This window comes from Quercus lobata, chromosome 11, assembly GCF_001633185.2.
Source record: "Quercus lobata isolate SW786 chromosome 11, ValleyOak3.0 Primary Assembly, whole genome shotgun sequence".
Classification (NCBI taxonomy): Eukaryota; Viridiplantae; Streptophyta; class Magnoliopsida; order Fagales; family Fagaceae; genus Quercus; species Quercus lobata.
The window spans coordinates 24,744,408-24,763,565 of record NC_044914.1 but is presented as its reverse complement, the minus strand read 5'-3'; the positions used below and the strand labels follow the sequence as shown (position 1 = coordinate 24,763,565).

The window sequence follows — 19,158 nt, the reverse complement described above, 5'->3', positions numbered from 1 at the left end:
GTGAATCTTCTGTGAGATCTAGAGGTGTTTGTCTTCACATACACTTACGATTTCTAATCTCAAGATTGATGTCGAGAGCTTGGTGATCAATTTAGTTGCAAATTCAAGAGCTTAAAGATACACAAGCAGGAGTGCTTGTACTTGCTGGGAATCCAAGAAAGAAGTAGTCTGTGGACTCGGAACTGTCACGTGGTCATGGTAGTAAGTTTCCTACTCGAGGTAGCAATAGGATATTAATGGTTTAAGTCGCTATTGTATAAATTTCAATTCTTTCATAGTGGATTCGGTTTACCTTGAGGATAGCTAGGTTAAATCCTCCCCAGGTTTTTTACCGGTCTGGTTTTCCTGGGTTATTATATCGTTGTATTCTTTATTTTTCACACTTATCAGTGATATGATATATTTGTGTTAACCTAGATTTGATAATTTGACTAAGTAATCACTTGACTAATTAACTAGGTTAATCTGGTTATGTTTTAAGGGGTCTAAAAGTAAATATTTTTATATTTACCAATAATCACTCACTAGATGAGTAGTTTGTAAAAAAATTTGTAAAATAATTTTTATCTCTAACATTATTCTAATATATAATATTGGAATCAAATTAGTCAAATATTAGATTTAGTTCCAGTAATAAAAGGGGACAGAGGGGCTAGATTTTTGAGGCCATTTCTTTTTTCAATTTTTGCAGAACTGGGCCCATGACTTAAATATAAAAATGGACCACAAAAGGATCTTGGTACCTTTTCAGATACCAAAAAAAAATTTACTATTTTATTTTATTTTATTTTTCTTGAATAAGATATTTTGACTTCAATGAGAAAAAGAACAAAAATGGTCCAGTCTCAGCTCAAGCGATATGCTCCACATATATTGTTCCATGTGCCTAGGATAAACTAGCCAAGCACTCTTGTCACTTGTTCTACACTTCTACTAGATAATTTTATAAAAGCAAATGTTAATGAGTACTCTGCAGTGTTTATTAAGGTTAGACTAATGTAAATTTCATTTAACAAAAAAATTGGATAATTAAAATATATATATATATATATATATAAAATTGGTCTCACAATCTATTTTAATATATATATTTTCTCTCTATGAAGCTCGCTCCATAACCTATAAAGCTGCAAAAAAAAAAAGAAAAAAAAATGTAAAAAAAAAAAAGGACAAAAAAATGTTGTGAAGCACAAAAAGTTGCTTACGTTATCTGTTAATACAACCCATTTTAATTAAAGTACAATAATTGGATATTGGGAAAATTTTTATTTTATTCAAGCGTGGTCTACATCAAGTTCCAATAATTGTTAACCTTTAGTATGAAAGGTCACACTCAACTAATTTGAAGTTAGGGTTTTTTTTTTTTTTTTTTTTGTGTAACAGTAAATGAGGTACCACTATACATATGACTTGAGCTAGATTAGATGTTTGAAGTAGTTTTATTTGTTTTTTGATTCATGAGTTTAATTAATTCAAACTGTAATATAATAAAGTACATGCTTTAGATATATATCTCGATTTAACAATTTGGGAATTGGGATTGAAAAAAATATAAATCAAAGGATGTGACCGCATGTACTATATATGATTAATAAATCAAACTATACAAAGATAGGAGTGGTAAGTGTAATTATTAATTTCAGAATGTTTAATATGCTCATGTTTTCTTGTTATACCAAAAATAAATATGTTTGGTGAGATTTCCAGTTGTAAACCTACTAGCATTAAAACACTAAAAATAGATATCACTTCTCTAGAAAGTAGAAACACATGAAAATTATTGAGTATGCAATATAAGTGACCTCATGCACTATTCATGATTTATATTTTGGCTGCTATTTTGAGTAAAGTGAGAAAAAGGAACTAAAAAGAGTCATTCAGGATTGATTAATCAATTTTACTCAAAAAAAATAAAAATGATTAATCAATTACTTGAAGAGTCATACACACATCTAGGAGACAATTAATTACTTGAGGAGTTCTACTTCTAGATATTCACATTACCACCCCAAAACAAAACGAAAAAAAAAGAAGAAGAAAAGATTGACATTTGATTTTTATTCATCTTAACTAGCCCTGACATGTTAAATGTTTTTTGATGAGTTTGCTTCATGGTGATTGGCGAATACCAAATTATATAGATATGATGCAATTTTGACAATATATATATATATATATATATAAAATTTAAAATCTTGCTTTAATGTATTTACTTTTTAGAGAGAGAGAGAGAGAGCCAAGACAAGATCTAGTTAAATATGGATGAAACCTGTGAAGTGCTAATCTTGAGTTGCCAAGGAAGACTAGGAAATAGAACAATCCAACCTAGAAAAATTCAAAATTAGAAATTAAAAACAAAAAAAAAAAAACAAGAAAAGAAGAAGAAAAAAAAAAGTAGTGGGAGCAAATTAATATTATGAATTATGATATCACTTTTCTCAAGTTGGTGCAAGAATCTGGGTTGCAAAATCATAGGAAGTTCACAAAAGTCTTATTGCAAGCAAGATTGATTTGAAAACATTTTAAGACCTTAAGGCTTAAACCAAAGTGTACTCAAAAGCACCATTCTTGATAAAGAAATGTTGCGGAAAATATGTAATATTGGCAATCACGCAAAGATAAACAAAACCTATTGCAGAATTGTGAATCAATTTATCAACAATGTGACTTCCTATAAGTCTCAACCCTACACTCGACCTTTTCCAACACCCTATAATTTATTTTCCCTTGTAACAAATTGAACCTTGATTCATCGATAAAAATGATTAAGCATCCAAAATCTATCGTATACACATGCAGACTCTCTTAGAATCAGCTAGTGGAATCAAATTGGCCTTACAGAAAATTAATTACAACTCTGAGCTAGGATTAGTATTTACTTAAGCATGGCCTATTTTCTTTTGTATTTGAGAAAAGAGAATCCATGCATGCTTCTTGATCTTCACTATACTTCAAATACATTTAGGAAAAGGTAGCCTGCAAGACATAGAAAGATGCCCTAAGGCAAAGAGTTTCTCTATAGTAGCAGTATGCATTTCTTGCCATGCAATCAATGATGATGGTTAAGTTGCTACGGAAACAAAAAAATTGCTTGATGATGAGTTGCAAGTGACAGCACCATGTGGTAGTAACCATTAATTTCACCACCAAATTTATCTTTCAATACCAGATAAACCCATTAGAACTATAAATTAGAATATAGTACATAATGTAATACTAAATCCAGAGAAATAATTAAACCTAAGAACAAATACTATTTCCTCTATTGAAACTAAAACTATATGCTATACAACCCCTAAATATTGAGGTTTGATGTAAATATCCATTTATTGAATCCTTCATAGTTCATCCAAAAAACTCAAAATTTTTAAGGATTTTACAAATTTACCCCAACTTAAGAGATATGTTTGAACTGTCATTGTCTTGAGGATCAGATGAGCTGCAAATATTGGTGGTTGCCTCAGATGACTGACCTTGTTCAAGTACATGTGTTTGAGTGCTAAACAGATTCTCCATCTGTGGAAGAGACATTTTTTATAACTGAGATAGAAAGAGAGGAGAAAGAGTTTTTTCTATAAAAAATAGACCAATTACCTGTTTTAATCGTTGGTTTTCTTCCATCAGTTGGGCTCCCTGCATTAAAAGAATAAGATGAACAGAGAACCATTACTAAGACTTCTTAGCCTTAAATACAAAATATAATTTAATTAATATGGTATATTTACCTAACTTCTTATATAAGAAATCGATACGTTATGAATTGATATAGGTCAGGTGATAGGATAAACAATATAACAATCAGTTTTGAATTTATGTTGACAATGGTTTCAACTAAATATTCAATGGTGGTTGTTACTTGTGGTTAGCCATGTGAACTTTTCCTTTCTCTACCCATTGAGCTAGCCAATGCACTCAAAGACCACTATTTTTATGAACTTGCACCAACTTGCATTAACATTATGACAGAGTTTTACAGCTGACATTTGCTAAAGATATGGATTTAGGGTTTAAGCTTATTACATTATAGTAGTCCTAATTGTACACAGTACTAACTATATTACTGCAATCCTACGGTTAACACAGAGTTAGTCTACTACACATTCCCTTAAATAAGTACACTATTATACACAAAATTCAATAAAAAAATATATAGTTGTTTAAAATTTTCTACTGTTCACGTAGGCCTCTGAGACAAAACCACCTTAATTCCTTGTGTTCTTAAAACATCTCTTAGTTTCTTCTTTCACCTAATATTTCAATATTTTACCATGGTATCATTATAGAGCAGATCATCACTAAAGTACGAAACTGTTATACATTGAAACCATATGAACTTTAGCTCAAGGGCACTGATCTATTTCGGAAATGTCTTGCAAACATTATAATAACTATATGAAATGTCCTGAAAAGATTTAAAGTTTGGAACAGGACCTTTTGCTGAAGGGCAGTGATCTCTTCCAGAAATCTTTCACCCTGCAAGACAAAAGTTTCTTATATTCAGATAGAGTACATAAATTTCAACACTCCATTGTAATGCCGGCAAACAGAGATAAAAAAGAGAGACAAGCCTTTGTTTCTATAACACAGCTCAGGCCTACTTCAAGCACTTTCTCTAGTTTCTGTAATTCTTCTATATCCATTCCAGGGAGCTCTTCTCCCCTAATCTTCCTGTATTAGGTGTGAACATTTCTCAACATTAATTTATTGTGGTATGTATATGTCTTTACAGTAACAAGATGATAGTGATGTAGCTATAATACCTCAGTTCATGTGTCTTCTCCTCAATTTCCTTGCTCAACATGGCGTAGGAGGTACCGTTCTCAAGCTAATTTAAACAACATGCCGTTCATGAAGATTTTTGAAATGTGATGTGTTACCGAGCACTATTAATATAACAATGGTTCTAAAATATGTAAGCATTACCTGCCTTAAATAAGAAATTTTTAGGGCTACCGTAAATGTCAGGGTCATCATTCTAGTAGTGCAACAAGTAGTCTTCTAAGTTGTTTTTTTTAAAAATACCTAGCTTTTCTTATGGTGGTAGAATTTTCAATAAAATTCAAATTTCTAAGTTTTAATGAAAATTTCATGAGAAAGTGGATAAAGAAATAATCCAGAGTCATGTTACATTCTGACTTTCAATTTAGAATTCAAAACACGATCCCATTTGTTTTGGGATGTCTCCTAAGGTTTGTAGGACTTGATTTTGTAAATTTTCTAATTTTGATCTTTTTGGTGATTTTTCATATTTCTAGCCTCATTTTTTGCTTCAAACGAATTAGGGTGTTTTATGGTCTACTAGCCTTCCTATGATTTCTTTTCCTATTTATATGCATAGTAGCCTCCAAGGTATTTCACAATTTCATTAATATAAATTTTAAAATGTTTTTTCTCCATTCCTTTTGGTGGACTTCAATTTTCCTTGGGAATTAAAGGAACCTCGAATGGATTCAAGAGTTATTATCTCAAAGGAGACATAATCTGTTTCTTATGACTTTCCACCTCACTTATTTACCAACTAAAAAAATTTAAAACATCATACCGGTAGCTCAAGAAACAGTTGGTCCATTTTGCCAAGATTCTCTGGATGTAGATCATGCCTTTCAATTACCTGCTGCACACTTCATACAACATAAGGATAGCACATTCAATTCTTTTATCTCTCTCATTTTAATAAAATGAAAGTGCGGATGAACTTATAAACTACCACTATGTATTTCTAACTCATATCTAAGGAAATAAAACTTGAACTGGTGATTGAAGAACTAATTATTATCTCATGTTGGCATATCTGCCATTGTCTGCAAGCCAATTGTGTTTTCCCAATTAAAATGTGAAGCATGAATGATATTTATATTGATTGACACAAACTATGTGCAAACTTCTAATTTGGTCAAACTATAAAAGGTGAACATCTATACGAACTCCTAAATTATTTATATTGATTGACACAAGGGGTACATTATGATGCAAGAAGTAGTAAAATTATCTAGGATTTTATTTTTGAATGTAATTTTTTTTTTTTACTTTAAATTTTAAAATGAGCTTTACTGTTGAGGGTTTTAGGTGATTTGACTAGGCATTTTTCTATATTGGCGTAATCCCTAGACCCTATTAAACTAGTGCTCTTGTAATTGTGAAAGGCAATACAATTTGAATTAGAATAATTTAATGATTTGAGAAAGTGAGGTGAAGCCTAAATTTTGTCTTGTTTACCCTTTTATTCTTCTTTTATCCTTATTTTCCTATTTTATTCTACATCAACTTAGTATCAAAACATCTTCAAATCAGTACCAAAAAAAATAATAAAAAAAAATCCACCCATTAGCCCAATTTTCGAAAGAAGAAGTAAGATTAGCCCATTAAACCTAGAAGCGATCAAGTTCTTTAGCTTTTAGCAACAAGTAAAGTTTCAGTCTTTGTATTTTGTGGCTAAAAATGACTTCCTTTGATAGAGACTTTGAGGAGCAGCTTAAGGAGGATGTGAAAATCCTCCTTAATTCTTATCCCTCCATTGATAACCTCCTCACTCTTATTGATAAAGTCAAAAATTTGTTAGCAAATGTGGATCAAGCACCATCCAAATCAATGCAAGATGCACTTTTACCCTTAAAGAAGGCATTGGTCACTAATGAACTTTTCAGTTGCATCTTGCATTACTGAGATTACGAGGATAACAACACCGGATGCCCCATATGATGATGAGCAAATGAAGGAAATATTTCAGCTGATTGTAGCAACATTTGAAAATTGTTCTATTTGTCTCGTGCCCAATTGTTACTATACCAAGGAGGTTTCAATTCTTGACACTGTAGCAAAGGATCGGTCATGCTTGGTGATGCTAGACCTTGAGTGTGATGCATTGATTGTTGAGATGTTTCAAATTTTCTTCAAAATAATTAGGTCCATCTATTCACTTGTTGTATTTTCGGCCATGGAATTATGTCTCTAGACAAATATAAAGAAATTTCCTTGATTCTTCTCAGTCCACTTTTAGCTAGTGTAAGAAAGGAAATTCAAAAAGTTTCAACTATTTTGTAAAAATTGGGGGAGCAAGTAATCACTAAGATTAATGCCTAACAAGACAAAATAATGACATCCACTCAAAAACTACCCAACAAGCTTGAGGGTAAAGCTTTACACATGAGAGATAGTAACGTCGAGGCACCAAAAATTTGTTATGCAAAGGAGATGAACGTGCCAACAACTATCCAGTTAGTACATCCTCAACCATGTGTAGTAGACCAAATTCAAGTTGTTGGTGAGTCAATACTTGATGAGGCGAAAGTTCAGCAAGAGAAGAAAAATTTTGAGGGTTCGCATGATGTGTAGTGGAATTTGCTGAATATGCTATAATCAGTCCTCTATGGTGCATGGAGATAAACAACTTGATGAAGTGGAGAAAGTGGATACTATGGTGATTCAAGTGAAGATTGTGTTGATTTTAAACATTGGTTTTCTCATTTCCGAAGAGTATCATGATGTGATGGAATGCAAAGCTTTGTTATTCGACATGCTTCCAGATGTGGTTCCTATATTGTGGCAAGCATTGCGTGCTAGAGTTCTAATCCTTCTCTTCTTCAAAACTCAAGGTCGAGTTTTCTTCAAACACGAAAGTTTGATAGAGGGAGCATTAAAACCATCTAAGATTTTATTTCCGAATGAAAAAATAATTTTGTTTTCGACTTTAAATTTTGAATTTAGTTTTAAGGGATTTGTTTAGGCATTTTCCATATTGGTGTAATACCTAAACCCTATTAAACTAGTACTTTTGTAGTCGTGAAAGGTAGTCCAATGTGAATAAGAATAATTTGATAATTTGATAATGATGGTTTTCTCTTTGTTTGGTGGTGAATGGTGATGTCTAGGGCTTGCACACAAATTCAAGGTGATGAAGCCTAGTATTTGTCTTGTTTATTCTCTTATTTTCCTACCGTGTTCTACATCATATTAATTTCTTACTTATTTAGTAAATTTCTAATTTTTTCAAGCATCAAATAAAATTACTTAAAGACTTTTGGATTTAGTTCAAGCTATTGCATTAAAATGTTACATAATTACTGCTTGCAGGATAATCAGAGAGTAAATACTGTTTTAGTTTTGGAAAGTTTAAAGATTGAAAAGATACTCTAAAATTCAAAGTAAGACTTCACAAAACTCGTCATATTAGTTTTCCATGACAGTTCATCATGAAACCCTACAAAACCCTAGACATCTAGGTATGCACTTCTTGTTATTTAAATTAATGTTGCTAAAAATTTTATCATTAACTACATTGAAATTCCTTTTGAAAATGCTTTATCTGGTTAATTGCAATTGTTAAAAACCACAATCAAATACAAGTTGATAAGTCCCACTAATGCACTGTAAAGAGCACAATTATGATGGCAAAGGCCATGTTATTATCATGATCCTGATTAATGTGACTATAAGATCAATACTAAAACTAACATAGTACTTTTCAAATTTGAAAGAAATCTAGTTAATTGACTAAGTTATGCTACTTATTTTCGCTGTGGTTTTATTAGTAATTAGAGATTCTTATTCAAAGTCAAGTCACTCATGACATCACTTGTTGGCTTGCTAATGCTAGTCTTGCCCATCAGATATCTTCATAGCTAGGTTATTCCAACATTTGATCATGTTCATCATTCCAGTCATGGAATTATCATCAATTGAAACTTAAGTGGCTATCCTGTTTTTCTGTAGTCCTTGATTAAGAATTATGAACTAGCCTTACTTAGATGGTAAAGTCTCTTATATTTAGGAACATGTAAATGTAATTCTTTTCTTAAAAAAATGAGAAAACACTTTTGTCCTCTCTTGATGTTACCATTTTCCTATCTGTAATGCTTGTTAGAATGGTAGAATTCTGTGTCACCTTTGATATGATACTAGGGGTAAGATCTCCAATTTTCCAGTTTGTGGTTTTGTATCACTGAATGATAATTTCAGTTCATTTTAAGTACGGTATCTCAAAAGGCTAAACTAGAGTACTCTATATCTTTCCCAATGATGTCCTACATAGGTCTTGTTTTGAACATACACAGCTACAGTACCCCATTGAGATTTCCAAGAATTTGGTTTTGTACTCTCCTTATAAGTACATGCTTCAACCATATCCTAGAACTCTCTTTTTGAAGTCTCAGATTGCAATCTTTGAGGGAGGATTTGGCATGGTTAGCTTATGAAGGGTTTAACCTTGGAGGAGAGAGACATTTAACCACATTATCCAACCAAGGAGGAAAAGGTTATTCCTAACAAGCTCGCAATAACATGAAAAATATAAAAGGTGACACAGAAAAATGGCATAGTTTTAATGGGGATTAAACAAAGGTTAGGCATGGACATTTGAAATTGAAAAGAGTTGGAACTCATTGAAAAGAAGGTGACTTCTCTCTCTCCCAAAAGTAGGTGACTTCTCTCTTCAAGAGCAATTGCCAAAATACTGGGTTGTACATGCCATTTCCAATTCCTAAGGCACTCGGGGAAGATGTCTCTATGAATATTGTTGTGGGTTTTCCAAAGACGAAAAGGATTATAGCAAGAATCTAGATGCTTATCATGTGACTGATTTTTACCTTTGAGAGATTGTAAAACTTCATTGTATTTTAAAGACTATGTATGTCATTAAATCAAGAAACTTAAGTTCAAAATCCATTTTGGGCACAACCTTTAGTTGATGTTCGCAACTAACCTTCAACATAGTTCAACTTTTCATCCTCAAATTGATCAAGCATAGGTTGCTAATCAAAGTTTTAGTGATTTTCTGAGAGTTATCCATCTAACTCAAGTTGAATTGCTTACAATCGGTTTGCCAGCCAAACTAACAATTATAGTCCATTTAAAGTTGTGTATAGTCAAAATCCCATTACCCTTCGAAACAAAAATCCTATTAATGCTATTGACATGAAATTGCAACTCATAAATTAGTGAAGACATTGAGGACAGAGTAAAATATATAAAGAAGTTGCATGAAAATGTTCAAGACTGATTTCTCAAACAAATTCAAAAGTACCAAAAAAGTAAGCCAACAAACATGGAAAACCAGCAACTTGTAAGGAAGGTGATTTGGTGTGGATTCATCTTTGGAAGAATGCTTTCTAGTTGGATATCTTGATAACTTTTGCCTAGAGTTAATAGTCCTTTCGAGGTACTTCAATGTTTTAACAAAAATATATACAAACCATATAAAGTCTAGTGAATAGGTCTTGTTAGCTGTTTTTAAAATATTTGGTTAAACCATTACTATGTATATTTTGTCTTGAAATGTAAGTTATTTCTTATGCATGGAGAGTTGTTCCAAGTAAATCCTGTTTATGTCCTAGATCATGCATGAAATTAAAAGAGAGTATTATTTTGAATTGAAAATTGGCCTTTGGCTTTTCTTATATCTCTTAGCAGCAAACCTTCTACCTAAGAAAATTTTTGTAAACAACTTATCCAAAAATACCTAACAACACGGATAAACAAAGTCCTTCTTGCTTATCGTTTACCAAAAAAATTGCATCATTAATAAAATTTCTCTCTATGAACAATCAATACCCAAAACAATTTTTTCAGAAAGCAATCAAATAAATATCCAAATTTTTCATAAGACTTAATGAATGAAGGGGAAACTTTAAGATTGTGAACCAAATCTTCTAATTTTGTATTACATATAATTTTTTTATATTCTCTCTTCCTTTTTTTTTCTCCCTAAAATCAAAATCTATTGATCTTTTCTAACATTTCTTGCTATTTTATAAATGTATTATTTTTTCCTTCTTTATGGGTATCAAGCAATGGAAATTCTAAAATGGAGTTTAAAGTAAGTTCTATTTCCCCAAATTTGAGTGAACAATACTAACAAATTATTTTTTGTTTTTTATTTTTTGTTTTTTGTTGAGAACCTAACAAACTAAATTTTCTTACTCCCTAATGCTGTACGTTACATGACAGGTAATGCACACATTAGAACGTGATGCAACACCCTTATATAATATCATGCCAATTTACAAAATAATGGAGCACCCCTGTATGATTTCATATAAGATGACTTGAAACTTATGTGGCACAAAAAATTTAATTTGATTTCAAGCAAAAAATAACAATTTTATTTTATCATTAAACCCTAAAAGACTCTTAAAAATAATAATTAAAGCCGAAATAAAATTAAAATGAAAAAAAAAAAGAGATACTTTCATTAGGACATCCTTTCAAGTATGATGTTTAAGCATATCTAATGCTATTAATATAGGCTCTTAAAATTGTGGGTACTTTTTTTTTCTCCTTTTTTTTAGAGGAAAATTTGTGGGTTGCCTATATACCAGTAACCCAACTTTTAGTGACTTTGGATTTCAGTATATTTTTTAGGTAATAAATGCAAATCTTCCTTTATCATCTTTAAAAAAATATGATTTTCTTTTATCTTCTTTTTTTCCAAATATGAAATTTAATAATCTAGATAATTATGAATACGAATCCTAATGAAGGATTTTAATGCAAAATAGAATTTAAAATAAATTAAAAATATAAATTACAATTATGACGTTCAAATTGTAAGGACTCAAAAACTTATGTGATAAAATTTTATGAGGTCAACCAAAAGTTAAATTCTGCTAAAATGCACATGAAAATATATATGATATTTTTTCTCTATTTACAATGTAAATATGAAATATGAAAATTATGATAGTTATTAACTAGCATTTATTATGATTTTATTTGTGTATAGAACTATATTCTAGCATTAGATATTTATTGTGATTATTATTGTATATGAACTAAATATTCTATCATTCAGAGAGAATGACCAAGTTTGGCTACAATCTCAATTGCATCCTTTTGCTTCAACTTCCTTCAAGACACTAACATGTGTTATTGTTTACACATGACTCACTTAATCACACTTAACCCAACCAATACCTGTCATGTGCATTGCACAAATGCATGTTAATTTCTTAGAAGAAGTTGAAGCCTAAGGTTGCAACTAAATTTGTAGCCAAACTTTGTCCTAAAGAGAATATGATTACAAAATATAATTTAAATTTAATTAAAAACATATACTAAAATATAACATATAAAATTGTAAGGCCTCAAAGACTTATGGCACAATATTACGAAGTCAACCAAAAGTCAAATTTTGGTTTATATATATATAAATATAATAGATTTTAGAAAACTTTAACAAAATATGTTTTTTTCCATTCTTTTATTTTTTTTTTTTATAAATATAAAATTTGACAATTATGGTAATTATTGATAAGAATGGACAACAATCTTTTTGTTTTTATGTATGGACAAATTGGTCATCTAGCTAAGCAATGTCCAAAGAAAAGGGTAGATGTGTATGTGACTTCTGGACGAAGATAGTGGCAAAGAGTTTGTTGATGATGTCGTTCAACCTGTATTTAATAATAATGGGGTTATGCAAAGTTGGGAGATTGAATTGAAGAAGGTGATTGCTAAGTGATCCATCAAATACTTGTAATTCCTAAAATTTACTCAAATGAGGGTTGATTTAGTCATAGCATCTTCAAGTGAACATGCAAGTCCAATGTTAAGGTATATTCCATTAACATTGATAGAAAGTTTTAAGAACATCGTTTCACAAGAAATGGTGGACAAGATTAAGTTGAAGATTAAAGCCTTAACGAATAGTATGGTTTAAGAAAGGTAAAGAGGTAAAGGTAACTAAAGATATCTTGTTTCTTTTGAAATGGGAAATTATTGTAATTATGAAATTTGGTGCGATATTGTTGCCATGGATGTTAGTCATTTCCTCCTTTGGTGTAGCCTTGGAGATATGATGGGCATGCTATCCATGATGGCCATAGAAATATATATTCCTTTAAAATTAGAAAAGTTTGAATTTGTCCTTTTGCCAATTAAGAAGAAAAGAGCTCCTAAATCTTTCAAAGAAGAGGGCAGTTATTTTCTTATTTCTCCCAATTGTAATATAAGATAAAAGTACTAGAGTGGTGTACATGTTGGTGGCTAAAGAAAAAAAAGGAAGCTTGTTAGTGTACTCTATAGCCTACCTAACAAAGTGCACTATCTAATCAATCTAAAGGAGCATGAAGAATTGAATAGGTAAGTTATGGTCCTCATGGAGATTTTGAAGAAGGGATGTATTCAAGAAAACATGACTCCTTGTGTAGTATTGACCTTACTCATGCCAAAGGAGGATGGCACTTAATAGATCTGTGTTAATAGCCACACCATGAACCAAATTATTATCAAATTATCTGGTCATATTCCTAGAATTGATGACTAAAGACATTGAAGAGCAGGAGAATGCCTAAAGAACTTTAGAATGAAGCTATTGAATATGCAATCTATTTGTCTAATTGTTTCCCACCTTCTTGTGTTTGGTGCATAGCATATCCACATGTACTAGATCAAGAGAGGTCCAAGCTAGATGACGAGAGCAAAACTATGTCTTCTGTTGGGTCCTAAGACTTTAAGTTTAAATGTCTTAGAACTTCAATTTGTAATGTTGGCAAATCATGATCAAAATGTTTTAATCTTTGTTTTAAACTTGCTCAAAGTGTGTTTATATTTAAAGTTGGAATCGAGTGTTCTGCAGGATTTACTGCATAAATCTGCCTAGCTTGATCGATCGAAAATTAGGCTCGATCGATCGAAGCTTATGCAGATTGTTTTTTTGTAGAATTTTCCAACTCAATCCAAACTCGTTTGACGTGTAGGGTTTTATGTTTTGTCTTAAGTATAAAAGAGAAAACCCTAGCCATATTTTTTGTTGCTCCTTTACGCTGTGTGTGTGAATCTTTTGTGAAATCAAGAGATGGTTGCCTTCACACATACTTAGGGTTTCCAAGATTCAAGATTATGTCAAGAACTTGGCGATCAATTCAGTTGTTGCATTAAGAGCTTAAAGATACACAAGCGGGAGTGCTTGTAGTTGCTGAGAATTCAAGAAAGAAGTAATCCGTGGACTAGGAGCTATCATGGGGTCGTGGTAGTAAGTTTCCTACTCGAGGTAGCAATAGGATGTTAGTGGTCTAAGTCGTTATTGTGTAAACTTCAATTATTTCATAGTGGATTCAGTTTTACCTTGAGGATAACTAGGTTAAATCCTCCCCAGGTTTTTTACCAGTTTGGTTTTCTTGGGTTATCATATTGTTGTGTTCTTTATTTTCCGCACGTTACAATAATATGATATAAGTGTGTTAACCTTGACTTGATAATTTGACTAAGTAATCACTTGGCTAATTACCTAGGTTAATCTGATTGTGTTTTAAGGGGTCTAAAAACAAACATCTTCATTCGCTATGATCCAAGCTCTAAAGGCTATAAGCTTAAAAATCCGAGCACTGGAAAATTAATTGTCAATCGAGATGTGGAATACAACGAAGAAGGTATGTGAAATTGGAGCACCCAAGAAGAAGAGAAATATCATTTCTTTCCATTACTTGAAGAGGAAGAGCATTTGAATAAAGTTCAAGAAGAGCCGATGCTCCACCTCCATCACCAAAATCTCCCATTTATGAAAGTCCATCCTCGTAATCATCACTAAAAGCAAGTGACCAAGAAGAATGAGAAGTCTACAGGATCTCTATGAATCAACGGAGAATATAGATGATCTAACACTCTTTCATTTGTTTGCTGATTGTGAACCTACAAGAATTAAAGAAGTTGTGCAAGATAAGAAATGGACGAAGAGATCAAGGTAATAAAGAAGAGTGATAAATGAAGGTATCTTGATCGTTTGTTTGTATCTAAATGATTTGATTTTTATAAGAAACAATCCAAGTAAGTTTGAGGACTTCAAGAAAGCAACGACTAAGGAGTTCAAAATGACAGATATTTGGCTTATGAAGCAAATGGAAGATGTGATATTCATTTTCCAAGAAGGATGTGCTAGGGAGATGTTAGAAACCCGTTGGTTCCTAAAGGGGATGGGTGGGAAGTGTTTGAAAATGGATGTGAATTGTAGGTGAATTGACTTAAAGGCATAGAGAAATATTAAGAGCGAAAGGAAATGCAATAAGGAACAGTTAAGTGCTTACAATTCACATCCATTTTCATACATGGCTTTATCATAACCCATGGCTTTATCCTTTTGATTACTAATTAAGCATGTGCTCTCACCAACTGTGTGATTATAGTATTACATGTGCCAATAGTTCTAACTAACTCTATCCTAATCCCAACATGTGTAACTAACTAACTCCATCCTATCTTTGGACTAACTTTTAATTGAATGGATGAAACTTCAAGAAGTATTAGGATATTACAACAGATATGAGATTCCTAACATTCCCCTCTCTTTCAAAAAAACCGACAAGGTGTTGTTATGTTCATCATCATCATCAAAGGAAATCTTCCAATGGACCAGTATCTTATTGACATCTTGATCACCATATTCATACACTTCTCTTTGACTAGTGGTCTCATGTACTTTCAAAATCCACTCAAATTCTTGAGCCTTCAATGGTTCTTTGATCTTCAAGGTCTTATTGTTTCTTTAGACCTTGGGATGTTCTTGAATCCTTGAGCCCTCATTTGATTCTTGAACCATTGGAATTGTTGGCTTTTGCATCTTTGATTATTGAATCATTGACACTTGGATTTCTGATTCTTAAATTGTGAACTCTTGAGTGGCAACCTTTATTGGTGCATTAAAAATTGGTTCTGAGTCCTCCAGCATGAAATTCACAGGCTTCTGCATCTTGGATTCTCAGTTGATAATCTCCTTTGATGCATCAAGGATTGGTGTTCAAAACCTGTCTTGTAACGCATATGAAATCCATCCAATTTGTGCATAATTCCGATGCCTGCACATCTTGAAAATATTCCCACCCCTCTCCTTACATGTAATAAGAGGCAATGAAAAATATGAGATGTGGTGGTGTGTTTTCTAGAGCAAAGAATTCATAGAGCTTGAGAAGCCACCAAAAAGGATCTCCACCTTTGAATGTAAACTCAATGAAAGCTTGATGAGTTGCAAAAAATTTGGTCATTTCAAGATCAACGGCTCTGATACCATTTGTTAGGACCCTGATGGTTCCTAAAGGAGATGGGTGGGAAGTGTATGGAAATGGATAGGAAATGCAAGTGAGTTTAATTAATTTGAGGTAGTCTCTCTCCATAAAGAAATATTAAGAGAGAAAGGAAATGCACTAAGCAAGAAATTGTTTTTTTTTCTTTTTTAGTGTTTCATATAAAGGTAACATGCAAGTATTTATAAAATCCAAGCTCTTATCTTGTTGGCCACACATGGCTTAATCCTATTGGCTTATTAATATAGCATGTGCTCTCACCAATTAACCCATATGATTATGGTGTTACATATGCCAAGACCTCTAACTAACTCTATTCTAATCCCAACATGTGTAATTAACTAACTAACTCAATCCTATCTGGGGACTAAGTACGAATTGAAGGGATGGAGCTATAAGAAGTATTAGGATATTAGAACAAATAAGAGACTCCTAACATGAGATCCTCAAGAAATTTTAGATGTCAAATTACAAACTAGTTAGTGCTCTCGTCGAATGTAGAGTGAAGTTGTTAAAGCATCACAATAAAGAGAGGGTAAATCAAACATTCTTCAAGAGTTTGGTTGGAAGTCTGAGGTAGCTAATATGCACAAGACCAAACATTCTCTTTGGCACTGGACTTCTTAGTTGCAACATAGAAGTACCAACTATGACTCATTTGAAGACAACCAAGAGAATTCTTCGCTATATAAAAGGTACACTAGATTTTAGACTATTGTATTCACCCTTTAAAGAGTTTAAACTTGTTGGCTACAACAATAATGATTAGGCTGGGGACATTGATGATAGAAATAGTGATAGTGGGTTTGTATTCTATATGGATGATATTGCATTTGCATGGACATCCAAGAAGCAAACAATTGTGATTGAATGTTGCTACTACCTCTAGTATTTGTCATGCAATTTGGCTTAGAAATTTGTTGAAGGAGTTGCAAATGTTGCAAGCAAAAGCTATGAAGATATTTGTGGACAATAAGTTAACACTAGCTCTTGTAAAGAACCTAGTCTTTCATGACCAAAGCTAGCACATGGATACCTAGTATCATTTTATTTGAGGATGTATTGCTAGAAAGGAAATTCCACTTGAGTTTGTGAAGTCACATGATTAGGGTGCAAATATCTTCACCAAGCCACTAAACTATGACACCTTCTACAAGATGAGAGCCTAATTTGTGGGGATCAAAAATTAAGTTTAAGAGGAGGTGTTGAAAGTTAAACATAATTTTTTTTATGAATATCTATTTTATTTATGAAAATGAGTTAGTTGAAGAGTTAAAGATACATAAAATAATAAGGCAAGTTTGCATAATGAATGTATAGAGTTTTTTTTTTTTTTTTTTTTTTTGGAGTTCTATAATAAACACAAGGAAAGTTATGGTTGGACATGGAGTATATATACCTCATGCATCCGTCAATTTTTAAAAAGTGTGAAAAAAGAGAAATACAATTATTTAATAGTTTTCTCTCTCTCTCTCTCTCTCTCTCTCTCTCTCTCTGTGTGTGTGTGTGTGTGTGTGTGTGTTCCAACAACCCTAATTAGTTTATTGGGAATCTATAACCGATCCTTAAATTTTGAGAATAAGGCTTAGTTACTTTTGAGGATCCATAACCAATTCTAAACTTTAAAGTAAGGCTTAGTTATTTTTGTTGTTGTCATAGTTCTTGTAATGCTTATATATTTCATGTATAGTAAAGTAATTTCTTTCATTTTTCTCAATCAAGACTACTTGACAATTTCAATTTGTATATTGCACACTCTTTGAACTTTCATCATACACTTGCAATGTAAGCCTAATGGTGTTATTTGCTAGTGGAAGAACACTACAACTAAGTGGATTTTAACATGTACATATGTGATATTACTATAAAAGATAGGAAGAGAATTTATTTAACGAGATCAGAGCTCACTTTTGTGTTGGAATCTTTAGCATTAGATTTTATGCATGCATAACCAAAAGTGTTTCGATTGATATATGCTACTCTAAACAAAAAATTATAATCTCTAACGTTGCTCCTAAGTTAGAGTCATATAATTCATTGAGATTCGCATGATGTTTTATGAAGAAATTCTTATAGTAATGCTGTGAATGGATTAGTCAGGATAACAAAAGTGGATTTAATCAGGTAGAAGTGCAAAAGTACAAAAAGCATCAGGCATTAAAGGAAGAGTTCTTTTTTTTTTTTGGGGGGGGGGGGGGGGGGGGGGGGGGTGGTTGTACTAATTGAAGCGGCTAATTGAAGTTTTGCAATAAGCAAGTGCAACTCTAAAACTCAGGGAAAGTAAAACATTAGATTATAAGCTAATTAATAGGCAATAATTAGCAATATTCAAAGACAAAATAACCCGCTTATTATAGAACTTCAAAACAAGACGTTAAACCCTTCAAGGTAAGAATTGCAAATTGTTTAGTTGGTTTACCCACCCAAAAAAGAAAAGTGTTTATTTGTCTTTCTTTTTTTTCCTTTTTTCCTTTCCCTTTTCTTTAGACAGAAACCATAAGATTTTGCAGTACTTTTTCATTTCTTGATTTGATGCTACATAGTACAATTTTTTAAATTATTTTTTCCTTTTTTAATGCTACATTTAAATCACTTATTTGGTTTGTTAAGTAAAGGATTTTTATTTTGAGCAGTTGGGTCTCTCACTCTCTCACACACACACCTTAGAAATCATAAAAGAATGCATGAACAAAGCGATCAAGGAATGGACAATGACATATTTTTCTATAGATAGAAAAAAGGGTTTTTCTCTAGTCAAAAAATGAGAAACTAAAAAGGGTTTTTCTATAAGTAGAAAGAAGTGCGAGAGAGATTGAAACCTTGAGCTGGCGTATTCAAAGAGCTTTCCTGTTGCAGAAAAGACCATGAGACCAATTTCAGCATCGCAGAGAGTAGAGAGCTCAAAAGCTTTCTTAAAAAGTCCTTTCCTCCTCTTTGAGAATGCCACCAGCCTTGCCGTCGTGTTGTCAATCTTCTTAATCTGAATTCTCCTCCGTGTCATTTTCCCAGATAATAGCTTATCAGACCCTTTACTTCAAAGTTCGAACCAAATTATTAGCCCAACCTTGTATTCCAGAAATGGAAACTTTTTGCATACAAAGCTGCGAGAGAGAGAGAAGAAAATTAGGTAGAGAATAGTAAAAAGATAAGG

General features: G+C 32.1%; 1 protein-coding gene across 2 annotated transcripts; it reads right to left on the bottom strand.

The window, feature by feature from the left end:
• Window positions 1-1,095: 1,095 nt before the first annotated feature.
• Window positions 1,096-19,158, bottom strand: LOC115968142 (MADS-box protein JOINTLESS-like). Of its 2 annotated transcripts, XM_031087431.1 has the most exons (9): window positions 18,827-19,158; window positions 5,543-5,621; window positions 4,761-4,825; window positions 4,569-4,668; window positions 4,432-4,473; window positions 3,595-3,633; window positions 3,389-3,516; window positions 2,270-2,325; window positions 1,096-1,127 (listed from the first exon to the last, which is right to left on the bottom strand). In XM_031087431.1, exons 1-8 carry the CDS (start codon window positions 19,006-19,008, stop codon window positions 2,304-2,306), a joined length of 657 nt encoding a protein of 218 aa, XP_030943291.1. In that variant the 5' UTR covers window positions 19,009-19,158; the 3' UTR covers window positions 1,096-1,127; window positions 2,270-2,303. The 2 variants fall into 2 exon arrangements, with proteins under 2 accessions (XP_030943291.1, XP_030943290.1); XM_031087430.1 differs by lacking the exons at window positions 1,096-1,127; window positions 2,270-2,325 and adding an exon at window positions 2,937-2,976.